This window comes from Notechis scutatus, chromosome 1, assembly GCF_049901735.1.
Source record: "Notechis scutatus isolate UNSWTSFEM ecotype Mainland chromosome 1, rNotScu1.2, whole genome shotgun sequence".
NCBI lineage: Eukaryota > Metazoa > Chordata > Lepidosauria > Squamata > Elapidae > Notechis > Notechis scutatus.
The window spans coordinates 273484944-273510246 of record NC_142009.1 but is presented as its reverse complement, the minus strand read 5'-3'; the positions used below and the strand labels follow the sequence as shown (position 1 = coordinate 273510246).

Genomic DNA, 25303 nt, shown 5'->3' with positions numbered 1-25303 from the left:
GGAGGGAATGGAGATTTTAAAGTGTCCTTCCCCTGCCACGCCCACCAAGCTCTGCCAGACCCACCAAGCCACACCCACAGAACCGGTAGTAAAAAAATTTGAATCCCATCACTGATTATATTGAAGCTAATGTTTGATTTTGGCAGAATATCTAATTGAGCCATAAACCAGGATTTTCTCTTTCTTTCTGATGCCTGCACATATAACAATAATATTGGTATGTAGTTCCCAATTATTATTCAATCATAATTTTCAAAATCAATACATAAAGCCTGATATTTAATACAATATAAATCTAAAACATTTGCTTTTAGTATCAAAATGCAATCCTACAAATATTATCCATTTATAAATAAATTGGTATTACTGCATAAACTACAGCTATTTTCAAAAACACACCAGATGTTAGATGTTCTTCTTGCAGCTGGCTCAAAATTCACAAGTGACATATCGCAGCCCCCCGTCTCATAGAGTGTGGAACTGAACTTACCTATTGAAGAAAAAGTCAAGACAGATGAAATGTTATGAAATCTTTGAACACTGTAGCAAACAAACATATTGTTATCTACAAACACACACTAATTTAAAAATCATGAATAAGAAATGATTTTTATAAGATCCCCCAAAAGATATTGTAATCAGGATTACAAATTAAAACATATGGCCACTTATGAAGCTGGCTAATGTATGCACCCATTTTTCATCATCCTTGTTAACACAAACATTAAAAACACAATATCAAGACAATTAAAATATTTACAATGGGATTTTTTTTGTTTAAAAATTTCACCTTATTCAGCTTACTAATTCCTACAGCAGTAAGACTACCTTTTCTGTAGGAGAAAGCTAATAAATTGGATCTATGTATTTACAGAAAAATAATTAAATAATTAAACAAACAAGAGAGGTGAAGAATTTCTCTTGTATAATACTTGAATTTGAGACCATTCAGTGAAATTAATTGGAAATATGCTTAAAATAGACATAAGCAAGGGCTTCTTTGAAATTATGGCAATGTATGTAATTTGCTCTCGTGATAACTCTAATACCTAATGAAACCATGGAAACCTGCTTCCATTAAAAACTATATATTACTGGGAGCAACCCGTGATTATTAGCCACCAATAAAAACAAATACTAAATAGTTCCCACTCAGATGTTCCTAATAAAGGAATAAAGGAAAGATGTAAAGAAAAATGCTTGATTATACGTTCCTATCTACTGTAAATAAAATGGACTAAATCTTTGTATCTGCTAATTCTATGTTTATGTGTGTATATGTGTGCGTGCATGATATGAAAATATCACACTGGAATTTTTAAATTATTATATGCCATTGAGAAAATGCAAAGGGTACATCTTTTTGATGCATGCAATTCTGAGAGTTGGAGAGTTCTCAAATGATCCCCAATGTAGATAAGGGTAAAATTTTTGAACTCTGCTTTATTTTTTCCAATTTGAGGATTTTGTGAAATTTTAAAGGGTGAATTGTAAAGGCCCAGAATCACCGCATCACTTAAAAATCTGGTGAAAATCACACATTATGGTGATTATTTGTTTTTAAGGGACACAATACATTATATTTCTGCATTTTAGCCTTTAAGATCTAACCAAATCCCTAAAAAGATCTTGTGTCATATTCATTCTGGTGATTTCCTTGTTTCACATTCTTCTGTCTGCTGAACCAAATCAAATCCATTAAACGAAATTTAAAGAATTATCACTACTTGCTTTTTATCAGCAGAGGGAGATAAAACTCAATAGAATTCAACTCAATAGAATTCTACGGTTATAAAATTGTTACTAAACAATGACACAATAAAATTTAAAAAATAATAAAATAGAAAAATGAAGAACAAAAAGGCCCCATTCTTCAAATATAGCCACTGAAATGCTGTAGAGCAGGGGGGGGCAAACTTTTTGGCTCGGGGGCCGCATTGACTTTTAAAATTTGACAGACGGGCCGGGTCAGCACAAGATTTTTTGGGAATCGCCCCCCCCACCCTTCCCCCCCTCTTCTCCTCCTTCCCCTCCCCTCGGAGGCCCCCTGAGTCAGGAGTTGCTACCGCCGGCGCAGCTCCGCGCGGCTCCAGTCCCGCGTTGCCTCGGGAAGGGAAAGGCAAAAAGGAAGAGCCGCGGCAGGGCTTTGCAACGAGAGCAGCGGCACCGGAGGCTCAGGCTCAGCGACTCCTGGTTTTGCCTTTTCCTTCCCAAGGCAACGCGGGACTGGAGCCGCGCTGAGCTGCGCCGGCGGTAGCAACTCCTGACAACCCCAGCCGGACACCTGAGCGGAGCCCGGGCGGAACTGCCTATTGCTGCTGCCGGAGCACCGCCGGGTCGCCTCCTCCAAGCAGCCCGCCCGCCCGCCGGGCTTCCCCTCCGCCGCGCGGCTCGGGGCCAGGCGCGAGCGCCCGCGAGTTAAAAGGAAGCCGAAAGTTGCTGGGAAGTTGCTCAGGTGCTGGGAGCAGGCTTTTAAAGTGCTGCCCGAGCAAAGTTTAAGCAGCCCGCCCGCCCACCGGGCGGAACCCTTCCCGCTCCTTGGCGGGAAGACGCTCCAGCCTGCAAACTTTGCCTTTGCAAAGTTTAAGCCTGGAAGCCCCGGAAACCCGAGCAACTTCCCAGCAACTTTCGGCTTCCTTTTAACTCGCAGGCGCTCACGCCTGGTGGAGGGGAAGCCCGGAGCCTCCTCCAAGCAGCCCGCTCGCCCGCCCGCCGGGCTTCCCCTCTGCCGCGCGGCTTGGGGCCAGGCGCGAGCGCCCGCGAGTTAAAGGAAGCCGAAAGTTGCTGGGAAGTTGCTCAGGTGCTGGGAGCAGGCTTTTAAAGTGCCGCCCGAGCAAAGTTTAAGCAGCCCGCCCGCCCTCGGGCGGAACCTTCCCGCTCCTTGGCGGGAAGACGCTCCAGCCTGCAAACTTTGCCTTTGCAAAGTTTAAGCCTGGAAGCCCGGAAACCCGAGCAACTTCCCAGCAACTTTCGGCTTCCTTTTAACTCGCAGGCGCTCGCGCCTGGCGGAGGGGAAGCCCGGAGCCTCCTCCAAGCAGCCCGCCCACCCGCTGGGCTTCCCTCTGCCGCGCGGCTCGGGGCCAGGCGCGAGCGCCCGCGAGGAAAAAGGAAGCCGAAAGTTGCTGGGAAGTTGCTCGGGTGCTGGGAGCAGGCTTTTAATGTGCCGCCTGAGCAAAGTTTAAGCAGCCCGCCCGCCCTCTGGGCGGAACCCTTCCCGCTCCTCGGCGGGAAGACGCTCCAGCCTGCAAAGTTTGCCTTTGCAAAGTTTAAGCCTGGAAGCCCCGGAAAAAAAAGGGGGATCGGCGGGGATTCACCTTCAGGGAGTTTGCACTCGAAGGTGATTTCGAACTCCCAGCCAAGGCCTTTGCAAAGTTCTTTTCTTTCCTACCCTGAGAGCGCTCCGCACTGTTTTGCAGCTTTGGGGGCCACGCGGCACAGGGCAATACGCCACGCCCAGCAATTTTTTTTCAGGGGCGGGCTGGATTGGACAGACCAATGGGCCGGATGTGGCCCGTGGGCCGTAGTTTGCCCACCCCTGCTGTAGAGAGTTCAAGATAACTTTTGATCAAATAGACACTGTGCATTTTTGTTTTATAATGTGCATAGTTCCTTTGAAAATGCACATTTCATTGTTTGAATTAAGGAGTCATAGTCTCCATTAAATCTCTTCATAAGAAATTAAAAAATTAAAGATGTGAGATTAAAAAAAGAGAGAAATAAAGTAGAATAAAATTACTTCACAAATGTACATTGCCTATTATTTCTCCGTACCTTTCTAGCCTTGGAAAACACATTCATCTTCTACTGCATCCTTACATAGATTCATATATTGCTTTCAATTCTTTAAACTTCTAATCTCTTTCTTTCTTAGAATCTCATCAATTCTATCCAACCATGCTTATTTTGAAGTTCTCCTTCAACCAATTAATTCTTCCTTCACATATTTATTTAACCCATATAACCAAATTAATTCAATTTATTTCTTTCATGCTGATCATGGCATAGTTTATAATCCAATGTAGGCCTTCATTTCATTGCACATATTCCTAAACTCCAAATCCATAATATCACACAATGTACTTTTTTCTTTTATTTGTTGATTCACACATTTTAATAGATATCTCTCTTATATTCCAAGTTGAACATGACCTGCTGGAATCTTTAATCTATCATAAATTTGTTTAGTAAGAAAAACGTGCAGACGTGGTTACCAGCTTTAATTGCAAATATGCCATGAGTAGCATCTTCTGTTAATAGTACGGACAGGTTTTTTCAGTTCATTTTGTCAACCTGCCATAAGTGCTGCTGAAGTTCAGTTTACCCTAAGCATGTTCATGCTATTACAGTATATGAGAGACAGATTTTCTAAATTAGAGATTGCAAGCTAGTACACTATTGCAAGCATTCAGAATGTTATAACAACTGTATTCATTGAATAAAGAAATAGAAAAATAATAATTTGTATAACTGACTTTACATCAGCTTTCCAATTATCTCCTAGTTTAGCCCATACCAATTACACAGGATTACTATTTGTAGATACAAATCTTTTTTGCCTTGTTGCTTACATTGACAAAAAAAAAATCAAATTCAGATTACCAGACAGAAGAGCTGCAAAACTGAAAAAAAATTTAAAAATAAAATCGAACTTAGGCCCTCAATGTTTCATTATCTGTATGTCTGCCTATCCTATCTACCTTTCATATTTCTAATTCTCCCATCTCCCTCAAAGAGGACCTGGGGTGGTGGTCTAGCAAGCCAGTAATTCATTCATATTGATAAGGATGGCAAACATATTGGCTTTGTTTTGAGAAAAGAGTACCAGCTGAGCAATTAAAATACTTACTCAAAACTTATCCATTTAAGGGCAATTTATACAACACACTTTCACAGTATTAATTCATTTATCCCTCTCTAGATTCCAAACATGGAAATACAGTGCATTTAAATTATGGCAAAGCTATATTAAATTTCAAAATATTTAGCAATAGAACATCATCCAATTTGGGAATGTAATACAGATAATCCTCAACTTAGAATCCCTCCCACTCCAAAGCTCCATGATCTCCCACTAATGGTTTTAATTAGATCATATAAGTAGTATAGGTGAAGAAATGTTATTCTGTAGAGCACCATGGGTGAATGACTTACAGAATATAGTCATTCAGCACAATTAAAAAATAATAATCTAAATTTAATTTTACTACCCAAAGCATAGAGAAAAAAATAGGAATATGTGTTTCTGCTACATTTTGGATATCTAAAACACCTGGAAATGTCTGGTACCTGGCTGATATTACATTTGATAACTTCTTGGCACTTTCCTAAATACAGTGAGATAAGTTACACCTACAGCTACAGTAAAAATAATATAAATGTATATGAATGAATTTAACAGTGGAATCCAGATTTTCCTCAATAGTGTGTAGATTTATTTAATTTTTTGTCTGATTTCTTTCAAGTATGCATATAATCATATAAAAAATTAAATATACCCCATGTAAAAAAATTAGAATGTGAACAAAACAATTGTTTGCATTCATTCAAACAATATATAAAGACAAAGATGGTATTACTTAATGCTGACTTTGCAATCATTTATTCAACAAAAAAGTAATAACATATACCATTTCCTTCTGTGGAAAATATAAATACACCCTTTGTTCTAATATAGGTAGTTGTTTAACAAACAGAACTAAGTTACGATGGACCCCGAAATAGTTACTTATGATCCATCCTTTAAGTTATGATTGCTGCACACAAACATGGTTTTTGGCAAAAAAAAACAACAACCCACCACCCATTTGGGAGAATGGGTTCACTTAATAGCTATGTAATTCACTTAATAAGTATATGATTTGCTTCAAAATGATTGTAAAATCAGATCACATGGTGATCTCCTTAACAATTGCAAAATATTTTGATCAAAATTCCAAGACTCAATAATGTGGCTTATCCGTACTTGATATTGCCTCCTTTGGCAGAAACAACCTCAAATTGTTATTTCTTATAACTGTCACAGTGTCTGACATCCACTGCAATTTATTCCTACTCTTCCATGCAGGTTTTTTCACCTGTATGATGTTTGAAGGTTTTCAGCCCACTTCAAATTATCCCACAATGTCTTGATGGGATTTGCAGTAGATACAGACTTATCTAACAGAAAAATGTTCATCAAGTCTGCTAAATATAGTGAAGCTTCAATTCTAGCCATATTTTGACATTCCTCAGCATAAATGATTTAATGATTGCAACAGCAATGGCTCCTTGGATTAAAGTTGAGGTATCAAATGTGATAAAACAATCTAACACATCATGTGACTATGATTCAAAGAGAAATATGTTGGCAATCAACCACTCATATTACCAAAAGCCAACATTAATCACTTCTAAGGTAACTATTTTTCACCAGGCCATCTATATGCTTTCCTGTAATGCCACTATCAAAAATGGTGGCAGTGAGGCTAATTGTGCCATGAATGTCTACCTTCTCACTTGATTTGATTTAAACTTCCAGCATGTAAACAATAAAATGGGCGTTGGTTCTTACCTGATACACCTCTTCTCGTGGAACTGCGTAGAGCATCCAGAGAGTGGGAGGTGCTCCAGTCTTCATTTCTCACAGGCTAAGTTATAATTAGGGAACGCTCCTCCTTCCTCCACGTGACCCCTCCTTGCGTTTCCCAGTTTCGCGAAGACGAGAGGACAAAAACACCCTCTAATCTTAACTATAGTACAAACTCAACTATATACAACGTCATTGGCCTAAACAGGATTCCCCACCAGACGGACCAAAAAAGGGTGGGGCTGGATGCTCTACGCAGTTCCACGAGAAGAGGCGTATCAGGTAAGAACCAACGCCCATTCTCCGTAGAACTGCTGCGAGCATCCAGAGAGTGGGACATACCAAAGCATGTGTGTCCTACGGGCGGGACTCCGTCTGGATCGGAATCTCCTGGGTATCTCTCGCCACCTGTTGCAGGACTCGCCTGCCAAAGGATGCTTCAGCTGAAGCGTAGGTATCAATTTTTATAGTGGCGTATGAAGGGTGACGGGGAAGCCCAGGTGGCAGCCCGTCAAATGTCAAGAATGGAAGCCTGAGTGGCCCAGGCAACTGATGTAGCAGCACTCCTGGTAGAGTGAGCGGTTATTCCACTAGGGACCGGAAAAGCCTGAACCAAATAGGCCTTGGATATGGTGGCTCTAATCCAACGGCCCACTGTGGACAGGGATACCTTACAACCTAATGTCTTTGGCTGAAAGGACAGAAACAGAGACTCCGATTTCCTGATGGACCGTGTGCGATAGATGTAAATCATAGCGCCCTACGAACATCGAGGGTGTGCCACTGTCTTTCCCTTTCATGCAAAGGCTTTGGACAGAAATTAGGGAGGACCAACTCCTGTGCCCTGTGGAATGCTGAATTGATTTTTGGTAGAAAGGAAGGGTCTGGTCTCAAAACCACCCGATCAGGATGAAAAATACACAGATCTTTTCTCACGGATAGAGCTGCAATTTCAGATATCCTTCTAGCTGAGGTTATTGCCACCAGAAAAACTACTTTAAAGGTAAGAAATTGAAGTGTTGCCTCTCTGAGGGGCTCAAATGGAGGCTTAGTCAAGGCCAAGAGAACCTTGTTAAGGTCCCATGTCGGGTATCTGTGCACCACTGGAGGACGCAAGTTGGAAGCCCCTTTAAGAAAGGCCTTAATCCGAGGGTGGTGGGAAAGAGGACCGAATGAGCCGCCAGCCACCACCGTTGAGAGAGCTGCGACCTGCCTCCTCAAGGTATTGGGTGATAAGCCCCCATCTAGGCCGTCTTGCAGAAAGGCCAGGATCTGGGCAATGGAAGGAGAACGTGGATCGACGAATGATTTGTGACACTACTTACAAAAACTGTTCCAGGTTGCATCATAGATACGAGTAGCAGAAGGTCTCCTGGCAGCCAAAATGGTATTAATGACCTGGGCCGACAAGCCCTCCTCAATTAGTCTTTCCCGCTCAACCTCCAAACGGCTAACTGAAGCCATTGCGGCTCTGGATGAAGGAATGGGCCTTGTGACAGAGAGATCTGCTCTGGTGGAATCCTCCACGGCAGGGCTATCGACAGATTGCGCAGGTCCGCAAACCACGGTCTCCTGGGCCAATATGGAGCCACCAATAGGACCTCTGCTCTCTCGAATATTAGTTTCCGAATCACCCTGGGGATCAACGGAAATGGAGGGAAGGCGTACAGCAGCCCGGGAGGCCACGGGCAACGCAGGGCATCATGGTCCTCCGCACCGTTGGAGGGATAACGGGAAAAGAACCGTGGTGTTTGCGCATTGAGTGGCGAAGCAAAGAGGTCTACCAAAGGCTGGCCGAACCTGGCTGCTGCCTCCCTGAACAGGCGTGGGTGTAGACGCCACTCTGCTTGGTCCAGCGTGGCCCTGCTGAGCCAGTCTGCTTGGACGTTGGAGGTTCCGGAGATGTGCTCCGCTCTGATGGACAGCAGGTGTGCTTCTGCCCACCGACACAGTCGCTCGGCCTCCCTCATGAGGAGAATGGAGTGGGTACCCCCTTGACGATTGATGTGGGCCTTGGTCGTAGTGTTGTCCGTAAGGACCAGGACATGGCGCCCTCTCACCTGAGGAATGAAAGCTCGGAGGGCCAAGTACACTGCGCGAAGCTCTAACCAGTTGATGTTTCGGTTTTGCTCCGCAAGAGACCAAACTCCCTGGGCTGATAGCGATTGCAGGTGAGCCCCCCATCCGGAAAGACTTGCGTCCGTCGTGAGAGTGATCCTTTGAGGCTCCTTGAACAGATGTCCTGAGTTGACAGATGGACGAGTCCACCAAAGGAGAGAGGCGAGGACCCTTGGAGGTACTTTCAGCACCAGGCCTGATGTGCTCCTTCCTGAACGCTGGTATGGTAGGAGGAACCACTGCAAGGATCTGGAATGCAAGCGAGCCCAAGGGATAATAGAGATGCAAGAAACCAGCTTTCCCAGCAGCTTGGATAGACTGAGCAAAGATACCTTCCCCGTTTGCCGGATAGCCCTGATAGCTGCGTGGATACTAATGAGCCTCTCCTGAGAGAGAAAAACTCTCCCTTCCACAGAATCAATCACAGCCCCCAGGTGGGCTATACGCGTGGAAGGACTAAGCTGACTTTTCTCCCAATTGACTAAAAAACCGTGGGCCTGGAGAACCGAGAGGGTAGTGTTAGTATCACTCTCGGCCTGATGTCGGGAAGGGGATGCGACAAGGATATCGTCAAGATAGCAATGGATACGTATGGGGACCTGTCTAAGGTGCGCTGCTATAGCCGCCAACACCTTAGTGAAGGATCTCGGGGCCGAGACGAGACCAAAGGGAGGGCCACATACTGAAAATGCTGATTGTTATAGCAAAATCTCAGATATTTAGAATACGAGGGATGGATGGGAATATGGAGATAAGCCTTGGAGAGGTCGACAGACGTAAGCCAATCTCCTTCTCTGATGCTTTGCAAAATAGACTGTAAAGTCTGCATTTTGAACTTATGGTGAATAACAAAGCGATTGAGTCTCTTAAGGTCTAAAATGGGTCTCCAACCGCCGGAATGCTTAGGCACCAAGAATAGAAGGGAATAGAAACCCCTTCCTCGTTGTGAAGTTGGTACAGGTTGGATGGCCTTAATATCAGACAGATGTTTGATTGCGGAGACCATGAGGGCCCGCTTAGTAGGATCCCTGGAAATGGGTGAAATCCTGAAATGTTCAGGCGGGGAAGTACGAAACTGTAGGACCAGGCCAAAACGCACGGAGCTTCTGACCCAAGCATCTGAAGTGGATTCCTCCCATTGGTCGGCAAAATGCCTGAGGCGGCCGCCTATGGGATAAAGACCTGTAATCCTATCTAGGTCGGTGGGACGCCCTGCCCCCAGCCCCCCTAAAGGGCCTTCTGTAGCTGCCCCCTCTTCTGCTTCTGTCTCCCGAATCACTCTGGTCCTGGTAGGATGACCGGAATGACGGGGAACGCTGAAACCTAGGGGTGAATGATGGCTGGAAGGGGGAACGAAAGGAGCCCCTCTGAAAGGGCTGGGATCCCCTAGATTCCTGTCTATGAAAAAGCGAGGGCAAGAACTTTTTCTTGTTCCGAGTTTCCAAGCAAGTAAAGGTTCAAGCGCGGGCCGAACAGTTTTCCCTTTGAGACAGGGGCTGAAGCCAACTTGGACTTATTTTTTATGTCAGCTTGCCAGTGCCGAAGCCAAAGTAATCTCCTGGCAGTTACATGGGAAGAGATGGCTCGGGATGAAAACTTAACAGAGTGAAAGGTGGCGTCGGCTGCAAATTCTGCCGCCACCGTGATTTTTGCAATATCCTGATGGGCCCTGGTGTTATCTGGGGGGATATGCTGCTTCAGCTGTCTAAGCCACCTAATGGAAGACCGGGTGAAGAAGGAGGCGGCAGTGGCTGACCGAATGGCCCAAGCATCAGATTGGTGCGCTCGTCGGAGCGCCATCTCTGCTCGCTTGTCCTCTGGCTTCAACGCTTCCAGTGCATCGGTAGGGTTGGAGGAAGAGGCTAGTCTTACAATTGGGTCATCCACCTCCGGGGTATCCAACATAGCGGAGAAATCCGGGTCAAGATTAAATAACCTCTTGTCCTGACTAGAGGGGGCGGGGGAAGGGCCCACCGAAGCCAACTGTCTGGCAACCAAATCTGAAAAGATCGGGGGGGTCGGAATAGTGTCAGCCTCTACCACCGGCTGCCTGAACATTAGGTCATCTGGATCCTCTGGGTTCGATGGAGGAGGGTCAGAGGGAGACTGGGAAGTCAGACCTGAAGCGTTTTTTGCTTTGAAAAGTAAAGACTTAAATAAATGAGGTTTGAAAAGACCAACAGTAGGAGATTGTTCAGGAAGAATGCCCTCATCTTCTGACATCTCCCCTTCCATAGGCTCTGTCTCAAAAAAAGGCTCGGAATACTGTAAGGACCCTCTATCAGAGCCTTCGTCCTCCTCGAAGGGCTCAAAGCCCGCTGCCTCCTCCTCACGGGTGTCCTCCCCCTCTGGGAATGGGGCATCCATATGGGAAGGTACCTGACCATGCTGAGACGCTGGTCCAGAGAGACCTTCCGGATAAGGAGCCAACCTCGGGAGTCCTTTCACGGTTGTCCGGTCTGGACAGCTGTTGCATTCCTTCGGCTATCCCTTGACGGATGGCAGACTGCATCCATTCCTTAACACTATCCGGGATGATGACTGCAACAGGATCTTCAGGGCGAAGGCCTGCAGCGGTTGGCATGAAGGTCGCCTCGGGCGCACGGGTGGGCTGGCGGCCCTGGGTGTTACCGCACCTGGAGGGGGAAGATTGACTTGGCGGGGGGGGGAGGTAGAAGGTAAGGCAGGTGTAACAGAGTGTGATTCTCTAGCCCGTTTGCTAAACTCTTTCTCTAGGGCCTTATGGCGTCTTAATGCGTCTCTTTGAGCGGTACTGGAAGAGTCCTTGTCCCTTTTGCGAAGGTAGTGCGTTTTAGATTTGGCCTTCAAAGAAGAGCCAGTAGGATTAGCCTCTGCGATGCTAACAAACAAATAATTGTCAATAAGAAAGGCGGTTGGCACGCCCAGGAGTTCGGCCTACAATGCAAGCCGGTTTTCCCAAGGTTGGGTCACGTCCCCCTTTTGGAATAAAAATTTTTTTATTCTCTTAATTCTAATTCTTAACTTATGTAACTATTTATTAATTACTAGAATTATTCTTATTAATCAAATTCAAAAATATTTTTTTTATAAAGGAAGAAAAATCTATCTAAAGCTATTAACTATATAAACAAAAATTATTTACTATGTCTTAAGTTGTGGGCTAGGCCCAAAGGAAAATGAGGCCAATTAAATTTTAGCAGCAAAAAAAGGCCTTCTACCTCAAACCTAAAACCCAAATAAATCAAATGAACGCTGAGGCCAAACTATGAATATATATATATATATAGTGAACAAATAGTGAACAAATAGGCCTCCTAGGCAGCCCCCCAACAACAATGGGGAGTATGTGCCAGCGCCTCTGAAAGAGCTGCAGGCAAGGAAAGAAGCCAACAATAAAATTAAGAAAAGCAACAGGGCACGGAGCCACAGTACTCTCTAAAAGTAAAAAAATTGGTCCACGCGGCCTGACGGTCCCGCTAAGGGCCTGCAAAGACCACGCAGCTCAACGAAAAGAAAAATAAAATTTGTTTTATTCTTTTTGAATGAATTAAAAATGGCGCCGGCCACGAGGCGCGCTCAAAATGGCCGCCCAGCACTGAGCGCACGTTTCAGAGGCGCACCAGCCCTAATCAGAAACCAAGAAATCCAAAATCACAAATAAAGGGCTGGGAGAGGAAGCGTTGCTTCCTCTAAGGCGTTCTGGGGGGAAGACGCAATCAGCGCGCTAAAAATAGCGCAGGCTATTCAAGCGGCTGAGCCCAGCACGCTTGAAACGGCAGAGGAAAAGGGGGAGGAGGGGTGGGGGGGGGGGCGAAAGGCTCCGTTCCCTTATCTCCCTCCTGAGAGCGAAAAAGCTCTTGAACTAAATTTAGAGCAAATACCAAGGCACAGGGACAAGGAGAAAATAGTATTAATCAAACCTGACACAACGAAAACGAAAGAAACCTGAAACGGCCAAGGAACAGTAAATTAGCAGCCTGTATTTCTCGAAGGCTAAGCGAAAACTGGGAAACGCAAGGAGGGGTCACGTGGAGGAAGGAGGAGCGTTCCCTAATTATAACTTAGCCTGTGAGAAATGAAGACTGGAGCACCTCCCACTCTCTGGATGCTCGCAGCAGTTCTACGGAGAATTCCTAGTACATTACTTGAGCCACAATTACAACTGTGAAATAAAGAGGAACAATCTCTGAGAAAAAAAATCCTTATCAGAAGTAGCAGGCCTGTATAACTTTTTAAACAGAACTAGATGACAAGAAAATAGGAATTCCCTATATCTGAATTATAGCAGTCATCTGCCCATTCATTCCAAAACATATATATATAAGTAATACATTCAGAGATTATTGTAATTCCAAACTTCTCTCATTCTGTATTTGCCACTAAATGCTGCAGGTACCAGTAAAGCAGCCACATTATAATAGGCAGAGCCATAGCATTACATAAGAGCTCCATCAAAATAGACATGATCCCAAAGTTATTCCAGTAAAAAATGGTATTTCAAATCTTTGTTTCTTGATCTTTTCTTCCTTATACAAATTATTTTTAAAAAACAGCATCAAGTTAAAATTAAAAATGCATCAAGTTCTCAAATTTATCAGTATCCCTGTTGTTTAAGTAAACTCTGGAATACTAAACCACAGAAAAATAAGGACATAAAAGTTCATATTTTGGGGGAAAGATAATGCTAATAATGCTAACAGAGGACATTCCGCATGTTGCCCTTTGGAGAAGATAAATTCAGCATAATTCCTGTTTGCTTATTGTTGAGTAAACTGTTTATATGGAAGCTCCAGCTATTCATTCAAGATAAAGATTTTCAAATATTTTGTGGTTCTTTAATAATGACATCTGTTCTGGCAACCTAAAGAATTAAAACTAAAATGAACAATAATAAAATGATAGCACAAAGGGCAGACCAACTAAAAAAGAACTATTAAAAAGTAAGTATTGGTCTAAAAGCTTATAACTGATTTCATCCACTAGATATGCTAACATACTGGGAAAGGTTCTCCTGATGATACAGAATTACTATGAAACAAATGTGAATTCATTTAAAACCTTGTCAATGATTTGGAAATTCAAAGGACATTTTGCAGCACATATCTAAAATTAGTATTTTTCCACAAGTATGTAATAAAAAAACAGCAAAAGGAGAAGAGGGTCGGGCAGTTTCCTAATTTAAAGATCTAGTTTTCAACTAGGGAGTAATTTCACAACAGGATCCTTTTGTTTATTTCCCAGGGTTGTATTTTTAGGAAGAATATAAAAATATTCATTTCATTTTATGACTGCTTTTTGCAGCAAAAAGAGTTTTGCATAATCAGTGAGATACTACTATTGTTACCAATTTCTAAAAAAAACAAAACATTCCCAATTTTTTGATTCCCAGCAAAAGTACCATCAGTTAACATAAAATTAATTACATTTCTTAAGACTTAATTTTGGGAAAATACTAGTAGAATTGCAGCTTTAGCAAAATAGCATTTACTGTATAATTTATTTAATATTTTGTAAACTTTTTTTTTTCAATCTGCAAGTTGTCATTTTAAGTTGTCAATTTTTTTTTATCAAATTACATTATTTCAGTTAATCATGAGATGGCAGTATTGAATTCTAATACTTTGCAACAAGATAGAATAGAAAAGGATTGCAAAATGAGACATCGGCAATACTTAAATAAACTGTGATCAATCTAGTCATACATAAAAACTCTTTTCAAAAATCAAACTTGGGATATTACAGCAAAGGGAGTCCAGCTAGCATATACATCACAAACCCCAACCCAGAACAGAACATTCCTATCTGAGATGGGTATTTTTTTCTACCAAGCAGGCAATGGAATGGGAGGAATGCACCTAGAGCAGTGAGGGAAGAAGGACAACCATCTGGCCAGTCAGATCAGACAAATCAATCTTGGTGACTGAAGGCAAAACGGACATTCCAGCCAGATTGCCTTTACATCTACTACTGAAAGTATCAGTGCTTAAATTTAGCACTGCTTTCATATATATGCGCACAGAGAAGCCACAATTCTTTCTCACCTGATTAAAATATTAATAGGATGTTTACATTGTGAATGATAATTCAGTAATCATCAGAGATCACATGACACGTATAATGCTCTGGTACAAATTTAAATCGTCCAACATGAAACAGATTGTGAAAGTCATTTCTATGATAAATTGTAATTATGTTTTAATTAAAATAGGCTTGCTAAATTATTAAAGTACAAGTAGTATTATGCCTTTTCTAGGTTTACAGTTTCCATATCCAAACATAAGTTCCAGTACAGAATTCAGAAATGTTGATCAGTACAAAAAATAATAATCACAAGTGTCAGTATTGTAAAGAAGACCATAAACAATTAACAATGGCAACATTTAACACAAAAGTGTATTACAATAACAAAGTTTGAAATACTATTACTTGCATTCTGGATATTGATATTAAATCACTGAAAAGTGATTTATTAGAGTTCCATGCATAATTAAAACTTTAAAATAAATGCAATGTTGACACATGATATTTTGATGGATTTTAACATAACTAATTCAGTATCTTCTTCGATCAGTGACTTAAAAAAAAATCCTAGATAATAATTTAACATAGGAAGTCTTGCAAAAGAGAGACCAGAAGCAATTTGCTGTAAGAAACACACCTCAACAGTCTGAAATAAAGCCAAGACTAAGCAAGTTTAGGTTTATATGCATTCTAAGCCACAAATCTATGGAACAAACACTTTGATTGCACTAAGTTATGTAATGCCTGCATACCAAGTTCATTGTGCAAACTGCTGCTGCCGACAGCAGATGCATTGTCATGTGTTGCTTCTAACTGGACACTCCCATTTCTCACCAGCAAGGAGGTGCTAGCGCTGAGCACTGCTGCCTGGGAATGGGGGCGTGACTGGACTTTGGCTGTGGACTGCTGCCCTTGCTGAACATCTTGAAGGCTACGAAAGAACATGGATGGTGGAAACATTACAGGGAAGAACACAGAAACAGCAGCTAGAAACCAAGTTAACACTGTATTTTGTATTATGGTTAAAAGAGAACTGCAATACATTGAATTAGCCAATCTTTTATGAACAACACTGTTACAACATATCCAGGAAATTAAACAAACAAAAATTAAAATTAGCTGGATAACCATTCCAAGCAGTTTCTTCACTAACTTGGAATTATTACTTCAAAACATTTTTTGTTTCACATAGTTCTCTTCTAAGCAGTATTGGAAAGTGCAATTATATCATGATGTCCATGTCTAATGTAATATCATGGTAATTTTTTATAATGTAAGCTTTGCTTTTTTTTTTGCTAACAAACAGCAAACGTTACTCTTTCATGCAAGTTTAAAGTAAACTTTGAAAAGACTATAAGGAGTAAACGCAGTTGCTTTGCTCAACTCAATTTTAAAATAATGTATATCTGTTGCATTAAGAATCAATTTGTTTTATTTCAATTCACTTTATTACCTATTTATATAGAAGAAAACAAATTATTACTACATGTCCAATTTCCCTTTTTTTCTACATTCCCCTCAAATGTGTTCTGTTTAAAGGTCAGTCCAGGATAAATTCAGAGGTGTATGTGGTGGTGAAGATAAAAACAAGAAAAAATCTTGTTGTACAAATGAATAAATATGTACTACATAAAGCCCAGAGTTTTTCCAAATGCTGAATAAAATTGTGATATAGAAAAATTAGATGCACTGTGAAATAAACCTATTCTGCATGCAGATATCTGATACCCTATGCTACCTGTAGTTCTAGTCTAATTTCAATTGTGACTTACAATCATAGTTTCATAGCCTTGTTTTATTGCATGTAACAATAGCAATCTACCTTACAGTAACTATAATAACCAATTGAATAAGACTATGTACAGTCTTTACTATGTTCAGTATTACATGATTGCAATATTAGCACATTTACCATATTATGACTTCAATACAGCAAGTTCCCAGGTTAAGAAGATCCCAGTATAAGGATACCCCATAGTTAAGAACAGAGTCTATTGTAGCAAATTTGAAGTTAAATACATGGTAATTCAAGTTAAATATACAATGGTTCAAATTCATTATACAATATTATTTATTATATAATAATAATATTGTGCCAGCTTATATACAAATTTGACTTGGGAATAGAACTCATTCTTGAACTGGGTCCTATCTGTATAGCACATTTTAAGAAGAAGGTAGAAATTATACAGCTGAATTGAATTGTACTGAATTAAATCACTCTTACTTCTTGGTAAATTAATAATGGATATACAGTATGTATTTATATATCCCTGAAAGAAGCAGTGTGATATGAACCTTTCATAAAATTTACAATGCAATAATCACACTGTGGTGGAATTTATAAATTTGCACAGGTATTCATTTTGAAGATATAATAAAACTTGATTTCTAAAATGAACATCAACAATTTCTAAATGTGTAACTGTTTAGAAATAACTATTTATTTATTCAATTTGTATTGATTTTCTACATAACTTTATAGGGCTGGCTCAGTCTTGAAGTCTGCATTTGTGCCCTGAAGTATTATTTTGTGTTCATTTATTTATATAATATGAATAACATTGCAATTATTTGTACATTTTGTATTTCTACAATACACAGTATTATATATGTAAAAGAAATATTGAATTTTTAAAAACCATCAGATTAAAAATATTAATGTCAACAGAAAAATATATATAAAATATGACTAACAGCAATATATTGATATAACCATAAATTAATGCTTAGTTTTTAATATTAGTTTCTTAAGGTCCTTGTGTAACTCCAGTCCTTATCCAAATAACATTTCAGAGGAAAAAAATGTTCCAACAAAAAGGATTACGTGTGATAAATTCACATTGCTCACAAAATTGAAGCAATTTCATGAGTGTAAGAGATCCATAAAAAAAATTATACATATTTGTTTCATAGGTTTAATTACCCAACTAGTTACATCATTAGTGTTAGCAGTAGTGATGTTACCTAGCTGGGTAGTAAAAAGTCTGCAAGAAAACATCTAAGGTAAGAGATCACCAAGGACTCCATAATTCAACCCTGAGTTACATATGTCTTTTATTGATTTCTTTCATATTTCATATTCTTCTTGGTTCGTATACCTAATTATCTGACCAGTCTCTCTGCATTTTAGACTTCTAAACAATTAAATATTTCTCTGAAGAATTCTTTTACATTTTTTCTCTTTACAGAAGGAAATGAGACAGAGGATGCTTGGCTTCCTTTATGTGTTAACTGGTTCTTCCATAAAATTTGCATTTGGGAAATAGATTCAAATAATCTGTTCCATGAAAATATTACAGGAGGTTTTACATTAAAAATAATTATGAAAAAAATAGTTTTAATTTCAAAACTGTCAACCAATAATACTATAGAACACATGCAGTACATACTGTTAAATTTCATATGTTCAATATGTACAATTCCTAAAATTGTAGTGTATCTACTATTAATCTAATCATTAGAAGAATCTTACTATCATATTTCAGTAAAATAAATTAATAACTGAACATCAAAAATATATTTTAAAGAACCATCTACAACTGAGTAACATATTGCATTCCAATCTTTTAGAACAGATAGCCATATTTTTAGAACAATAATTTATTTTTTTAAATGCCTTGAATCTCTACTTGTTGCCTTATCCCATATTCATAAAACTTGGGTCAGCATCAGAAAAAAGGTTTTAAACATCCTAATCAAGATAGAGTGTACTTTGTTTACTGTAAACAGCTTGTGTCAGAAACAGATGTGATTTAGAGCGTATGATGCATATAGAATTGAATTATTTAGTGCTTTTGTTTAAAATACTTTACATTTTAAAAAATTATACAACATATTAATTATTATTAACATATTAACACATACAAACACAAGACTGGAGAAGTTATTTAATATTTGTGTATATTTTATCATTATCATTTTCCAAACTTTAGAAAAAAATGTATATGTGCATTTATTTACGTTGGGGGGATTAAATACAAATTTTATAGTCTAGTGTAACATCAAGCTTAAAAAATATATTTCACATAAAACTAAAATTGATCACCATGAAATAACTCTTATAGAAATGAAGATGGCTAGTCTCTGGGAAATTTTCCTGCTACTTAGTCATGGCCTTTAATCTGTTTTTTTTTTGTGCCATTAGTTAGAAGAAGCCTTCAGGAATTATTGTACAGTTTTAATAAATATCATTTACTCTCCAGCCTTTGAAATTCCATTCTGTTGCACAAAAATTACAAATTAATAAATTACCTATTCTACAAGTTTCAGCCATGAACTTTATTAAAAGAGCCTAATATATTCAACAAAATATGAAAAATTATAATGGATAGAAAATCCTGTTGAAGAATACTTCCGAAGTATCATGTAGCTGTGCATTTTCAATGGACACGAAAAGAAATATCACCATGCAACATGCAAGCCAGCAAGAACAATGTTAGTTTCCATGGTCCAGAAAAAACATTGTTATTCGATGGTTTAGCAGTAGCCATAATTCTTTTTTCCCTATTTTCAACACAAATAAGCTGGGCTTTGGATGCCACACAAAAACTAATGCTGAACTCTAGATATTTTAAACTTCATCAAGTTAGAGCTGGGAATTTTTTATTTGAAGCTGTTACTGCCAGTTAATGCACAGTATTTGGCTTGATAGACAAATGCTATGCTTTAGATTAATTCAGCTTCCCACATATCTGGTTCTTTATTTCTGGGTTGTCTGTAATTAAGAGAAAAAATAACAAAGCCTAGCTATCTCAAATAGATACAACATAATTCATAAATAACTTTAATTTTAATAAAAATTTAAAGAACATTACAATTGTATGGAAAACAAGCTAGAACAAGCTCAGACAATTTTCCCCAAGTTGATAAAATATTTAGGAGCCCACCTAAATTTAGGTTGTAGTTATCTATACTGTCCATTAAGCTAGGAATCCAAATTTGCCTCAAGAACTGTGCAGGAGATCACATGATACCCCTTCCCAAATCCCATTTCCTGAGCCAAATCCTGAGCCAAGCAGTCTTTTTCTGCTTCTGTGCAGGGAAAGAAATAATCCTTCCCTATTCTTAGAAATGATTAACTTTTGGGTGCTGAACTTCCATTGGCTAGATAATGCCTGTAGGAGTCATTTTATGTTATAGACAATATTGTTCCAAACTCCTAAATTTTACAGCTGAATTTAAAATTTTTGATAAGATAAAAAGGAAAAATAGATAGATATTCAAGTGAAAGACCAACTACATATTGAATTTGGAAGTTCATTAGTTTATTATTGAGGAATATTCTAACGAAGTTTGGAATGTTTAAAAAATGCTTCAATAAATAGTTACAGTGAGAAGACAGGTTGCATTATTTTTGTTCCTGTTGCTTACTTCAATTTAATGCATGTGATCCACTGACTTTTCCCTACTTTAAAGTAATGAGGACATTTGAAAAAACCCATTACTACTACTCAATACTTAAATATGACCTAATTCTTATGTTCCTAAAAATCTTCTTTTAGAGAAAGAAGTCTTGTCACGACAATAAGAAATAGGCAAGAAATAGATAACAAGAATTATCAGCAAGTGAGATATTTCTTGTTAAAAGAACAGCGTAACTTTAAATGAGTTCTAAATTAAAATTAGCAATAACAGAGAGTGAAAATTGGAACATTGATCATGATCCAACTGTGGTCTAAAAGATATAGAATCTGTATCAAACATGTGCCTCTATCATATTAACAAAGCTCAATAGACTGCTTTTGCGATGGAATAGACCACCGCTGAAAATGTTATTCACATAAATGGATTCCCATTTAAAATTATGAGTCTATATGAAGCAGTAGAAGTTGACGTTAGGGATTCCAAAAAACTCACTGGAACTATATTTATCTAGGCTGCAGTAAAAGAATCTTGAATGGCTGAATTCTTTCCTCCTTTCCCCTTATTTATCCTATATGAACTAGCAGGGAGTCAGTCTGGGCTCCTTTCTTATGCTTTTGCTTATGCTTCGGGCTTAGACTTATACAGTTCGAAGTTACAATGGCAATGAAAAAAGTGACTTATAACCATTTTTCACACACTGTTGTCCCATCCATATGGTCACATGATTTACATTTGGATGCTTGACAACTAGTTCATGTCTATGACAGTTACAGTATCTGGGATCATGTGATCACTCTTTGTGACCTTCTGACAAGCAAAATCAATGGGGAAACCAGATTCATTTAATGACTGTATTACTAATTTAACAACTGCAGTGATTCACCTAACAATTGTGGCAAGCAAAATCATAAAATGGGGCAAAACTCACTTAATAAATTTCTCACTTAGCAACATAAATTCTGGGCTCAATTGTGGTCAAGGACTTACTTGCACCATGATGAATATATCCAAAGAGTTTTGGTATTAAGATTATACAGTTGAAAGGAGGACACAGTGGTATAATTTTATTCCATTTACATACAAAGCAGCATGGCAAATAGAGCTAGTTCTATACTCTTTAGAACAAAAAAAATTAATATATTTACTTTCATTTTAATTTTAACAGTACTAATTGTACCCAGAACATTTTATTTGATTGCTATCCATTAATAAGAGTTCTCTGCACAATCAGTTAAACATTTCTTCTTTTCTTCCTCTTTAGCACATTGGGGGTCGAGGTTAAGCATTATAACACTAATATATAAAAATACAAAATATGTTCCTAATATTGACAAAAATAATTTTGAAATCCTTCATCAATATTTATTTAATTATCTGTGACTTCATGCACTTTGGATTGCTTTCAAGACAGTTCTGAATAATCAGGATTAAATGACAAATTTAGAAGCTGATAAGTTTGTTGTTCTTTTCTCTACTTGCATATAAGAAATTACTCCAATGTTATTAATTATTAAGGATTTAATAAGGATTTAGTCTTAAAGGAGGAAATTTATCAATATTTTTCAACTAATGACTATTAGTCAACATACAGATCATCTGTAGAACATGAAATTTATTCAGATTATTGAGGGATATGCAAAATATATATGCATATTCACCTTACATTGTGAAATGACAAGATTTCTTATTTTATGCACAATTGTGTGTTTATTTTTTTATTTTGGATTGTATTATATAGTTCTGTTCTAAAACATTTCGTGCACTCTTATATTTATACTAGTATTGTATTTTATTGGTTTTATTTCAGTGTCTTATTAAAGTATCATAACTGATTTTTAATGAGGCCACTGATGTATTTCATCAGATTCTCAAGTGCAGAGGAAAAATGGTGATAGCATGGAACCTCCTTTTGGCATGGGAACCATATGTAGAATTCTTAGTGTTCTCTAAGCTTAGTTGTTCGCTTGCAATGTTTTTTTCTGCTTGATTGTGTGTCCCGCTTATCTGGATGTTGGTTGATGTTCTAATCTTTTTGTTTTATTTTTTTTAGTGTCTCTTTTGAACAGTGTGTAAATGTAGTTTATTTCTATATTCTATTGATGGCAGATTTATCTGAATGCCAAAGTTTCTAGGAATTCTCTAGCATTATTTGATTTAGCTTGGTCTGGGAGGCTCATAGTTTACCAGCTGAAAGCGTATTTGAGTCTGTCCATGTGTGTGAGACTAAGGAGTTTTATTGTGTTTTCTTATTGTTAGTTGGTGTTCATGGATGTGCTCTGCTAGTCTTCTACCTGTCTGACCTACATAACGGTTGTTATCATCTTTGCACTGTATGTTGTAGATAGATCCTACTTTTTCTTCTTGGACTACTGGGTCTTTTGGTTTAGAATGATTTGGAGAACTTTTGTAGGTGTGTTATGGTGATGCCATATGATTGCAATAATCTGTTTGGTTGTTTCTGAGATTTTTTTGATGCATTGCAGTGTTACCCTTTCATCACTTATGTAGATTGTGCTGTAATGGGTCAAGTAACCATGGACTTTTGATAAAGTTGAAAAAGTATATATTTCACAGGATGAAGTTATATGGGTTTCCTTTTTCTGGAGTTGTCTATTGCTGCAGTGTGTTTATATTCATCTGAATAATGCTTACCCAGCTCCTATTGAGGGATTTGGGATTCTTACTTCGTTAATTATTAGTGTGGGTTCTTTTTCAATAGAATTGTGTTTCTAATTTGCCATTATTTCCTCTGCTGATGACAATATCCACGCTAATGTGTTTTCTTCTTCCTTTGTGAATTTTATTCCTTTGAAGATGTTGTTGATTGTTTCATGTATCTTCTCTAGTTGTTCCTTTTTTATTATGACAAAGATACTGGATCCACACTTTTGGTTGTACATATGGGAGTGCTAGTTTTTAGATACTATATTATAGTCTCTGCTATAAAACCTGAAAGTGGTGGATTCTTTTGCTAGTTCTGGATCTACACAATATCACTATAGCACACAAACCAATTAAAGCCCCCCCAAATCTTAAGTAAACCAAAAGACCCATTAGCCTAAGACATTAGCCCAAAGACTCCAAAAACAGGAACCATCTACAACAAGGACTATAACAAGGACAGACAGGCAGAAGACTAGGAGAATGAACCAACTAGCAATCAGAATACAAGATGAAAACTTAATCTCATAATTACACTAACAGACAGAATTAATCATATTTTCAACACCAAGTCAAATTCAACAACACTGGGAAATTCCTTGAAAGTTGGCATTCAGACAAATCAGCTATCAATAGACACGTAGACACAAAATACATTTACATACCATTCAAGAAAGACAAAAAAAAAAAAAAAGCTAAGAAGGAAACAAAAAGATCAAACATAGTCTTTGTAGCAAAAACACCAGATAAGCAGAAATTAACATCTGAAAAACAATTAAGCAGAAAACAATGCCCTAATCAAGAAACTACCAAGGAGAAAACCACACTCCCATCAGACTGGCAGGGAAGCTACTATATATAAACAGGGGCAAACTCCACATTCACTAATACTGATGATGCTACTTAGTCAGGTAAAGAAATATCTTCAAACAAACAACCAAACTCAGAGAGCACCAAGGACACCATCGTTCAACCTTGAGATACATATTATATGTAATGTCTTCCCAAAGCATTATGTATAGTTAACCCTACCCTTTCCTTAGATGCCTCTAATTTTCCATAACTGATTAAAATTAAATTTGATAGACAAAGTGGGAAAGTACAAATAAGCAAATAAACTTACAACCTGAAGTTGATGAAGTGTAATTTTTTTAACACTGTTGGATATGTCAGTGTTCTGTTTTGATCATGCCCAATTCCCCCTTGTTCCAATTACATAATATACAAGTTTTGTCATGCAGTTCTCAATCTCCCAAATTTTATGTTTATGTAGTACAAGAATAGAAAGAACAGCATTGCTGAATTTTCCTGATTCCCCCATTTCATTGCTATCCTATCACACAATGTTCCAAAGACCACTCAATTTTCAGGAATAACCTAAAGGGGATGTCCAGAAGTAACTGTTAAGTGAGGAATGCTCTGGTTATCTATTGGCATCCAATCTAACAAACTGGTTTCCAAGTTGAAAAATAGATGTATTTATAAATATCTGAAGCACCTCAAGTGATGTTTTAGAATGTGGATATTTTTCCAACACTGCACCAGTAATTTTTTTTCTCTTGACACTTGCCTTTTATGTGTATTCAGTAGCATATACAAGAGAAAATCTGTGACAACTCTGAGATATACAAATATTGAAGTTATAGCAGTGCTTCACAATCAGAACTAATACTTATTTCAGATTTTACAATAGAAAATATTTTTATGAGATCTGTACTACAATTGTTTTATTATTATTTAATTGCTTATTAAATATAATAGCTAACTGATTTTAAAGCAGAAATATGGATTTAAGATTTTTAAAATCTGATATAGGTTATATTTAAAGGTTAGATGGAGCTCAATATATTAATAATGTCTCCAAAAATATTAGACTACTTTAATATATTTTGGTTTTTCTGCATTGATTTAATCACCTTAACTGATAGCTCATGAATTATTTAAAGTAATTTCTACATTTAATATTTGTAGAAAAAGTAATGCATTGGGGAAAAAATAGAAACTTAAATGAAAGAGCTATTTTTAAATCAGTTTGTTAGCACTCTGGCTGTCTTAGACGACTTTCAGTGGACTAATCATTTTGAAAAGATGGACAAAATAATGAACAACCTAATGTACACATGCACAATTGAAAAAGTATCACAAATGCATGCAGTAACAGCTTAAGGAGTTTGATTGGTGGGGTAAGGAGAAAAGGCAGAACAAAGCATGCCTACAACACCATTGGAAGTTGGGAGCAGTGATCAGCTGCATGCATGTTAGATACGGTGGAACACAAATACCATACCTGAGGGGAGAGCCGATGAGCAATGAAGGAGGGGTAGGGTTACTCCCTGCATTGTGACGGCGCCGTACTGCCTGACGCCTAAATGTGCTGCGTTCACGCCGAACTGTGACTGCTTCCTCATTGGCTTGTGCTGCTGCATCAAGACAGACCAAGTCAAATTGAACCTCAGACCAATAATGTTTATACCATCCAATGCTATTCCCACAAATTGTTCTTTCTCCTGCAAATCAGTTGATCATTTTAGTTCACTGCCAAATAAAAACTATGAGTATGGAATGGTCAACTTAACAAGTATCCAGCTA

At 38.5% G+C, this 25303-nt stretch overlaps 1 protein-coding gene across 4 annotated transcripts in view; it reads right to left on the bottom strand.

Annotated features, from left to right (window-relative positions):
* Positions 1-25303, bottom strand: part of PCNX1 (pecanex 1) — a 98988-nt gene that overhangs the window by 39874 nt on the left and 33811 nt on the right. For 2 of the 4 annotated variants that reach the window (XM_026671106.2, XM_026671107.2), the window contains exons 7-9: positions 25002-25134; positions 15439-15617; positions 400-490 (exon numbers count right to left, since the gene is read on the bottom strand). In XM_026671106.2, coding sequence (XP_026526891.2) covers positions 400-490; positions 15439-15617; positions 25002-25134 — 403 coding nt within the window. The remainder of the gene's footprint in view (positions 1-399; positions 491-15438; positions 15618-25001; positions 25135-25303) is intronic. The other 2 variants (XM_026671108.2, XM_026671109.2) reach the window with 1 other exon arrangement.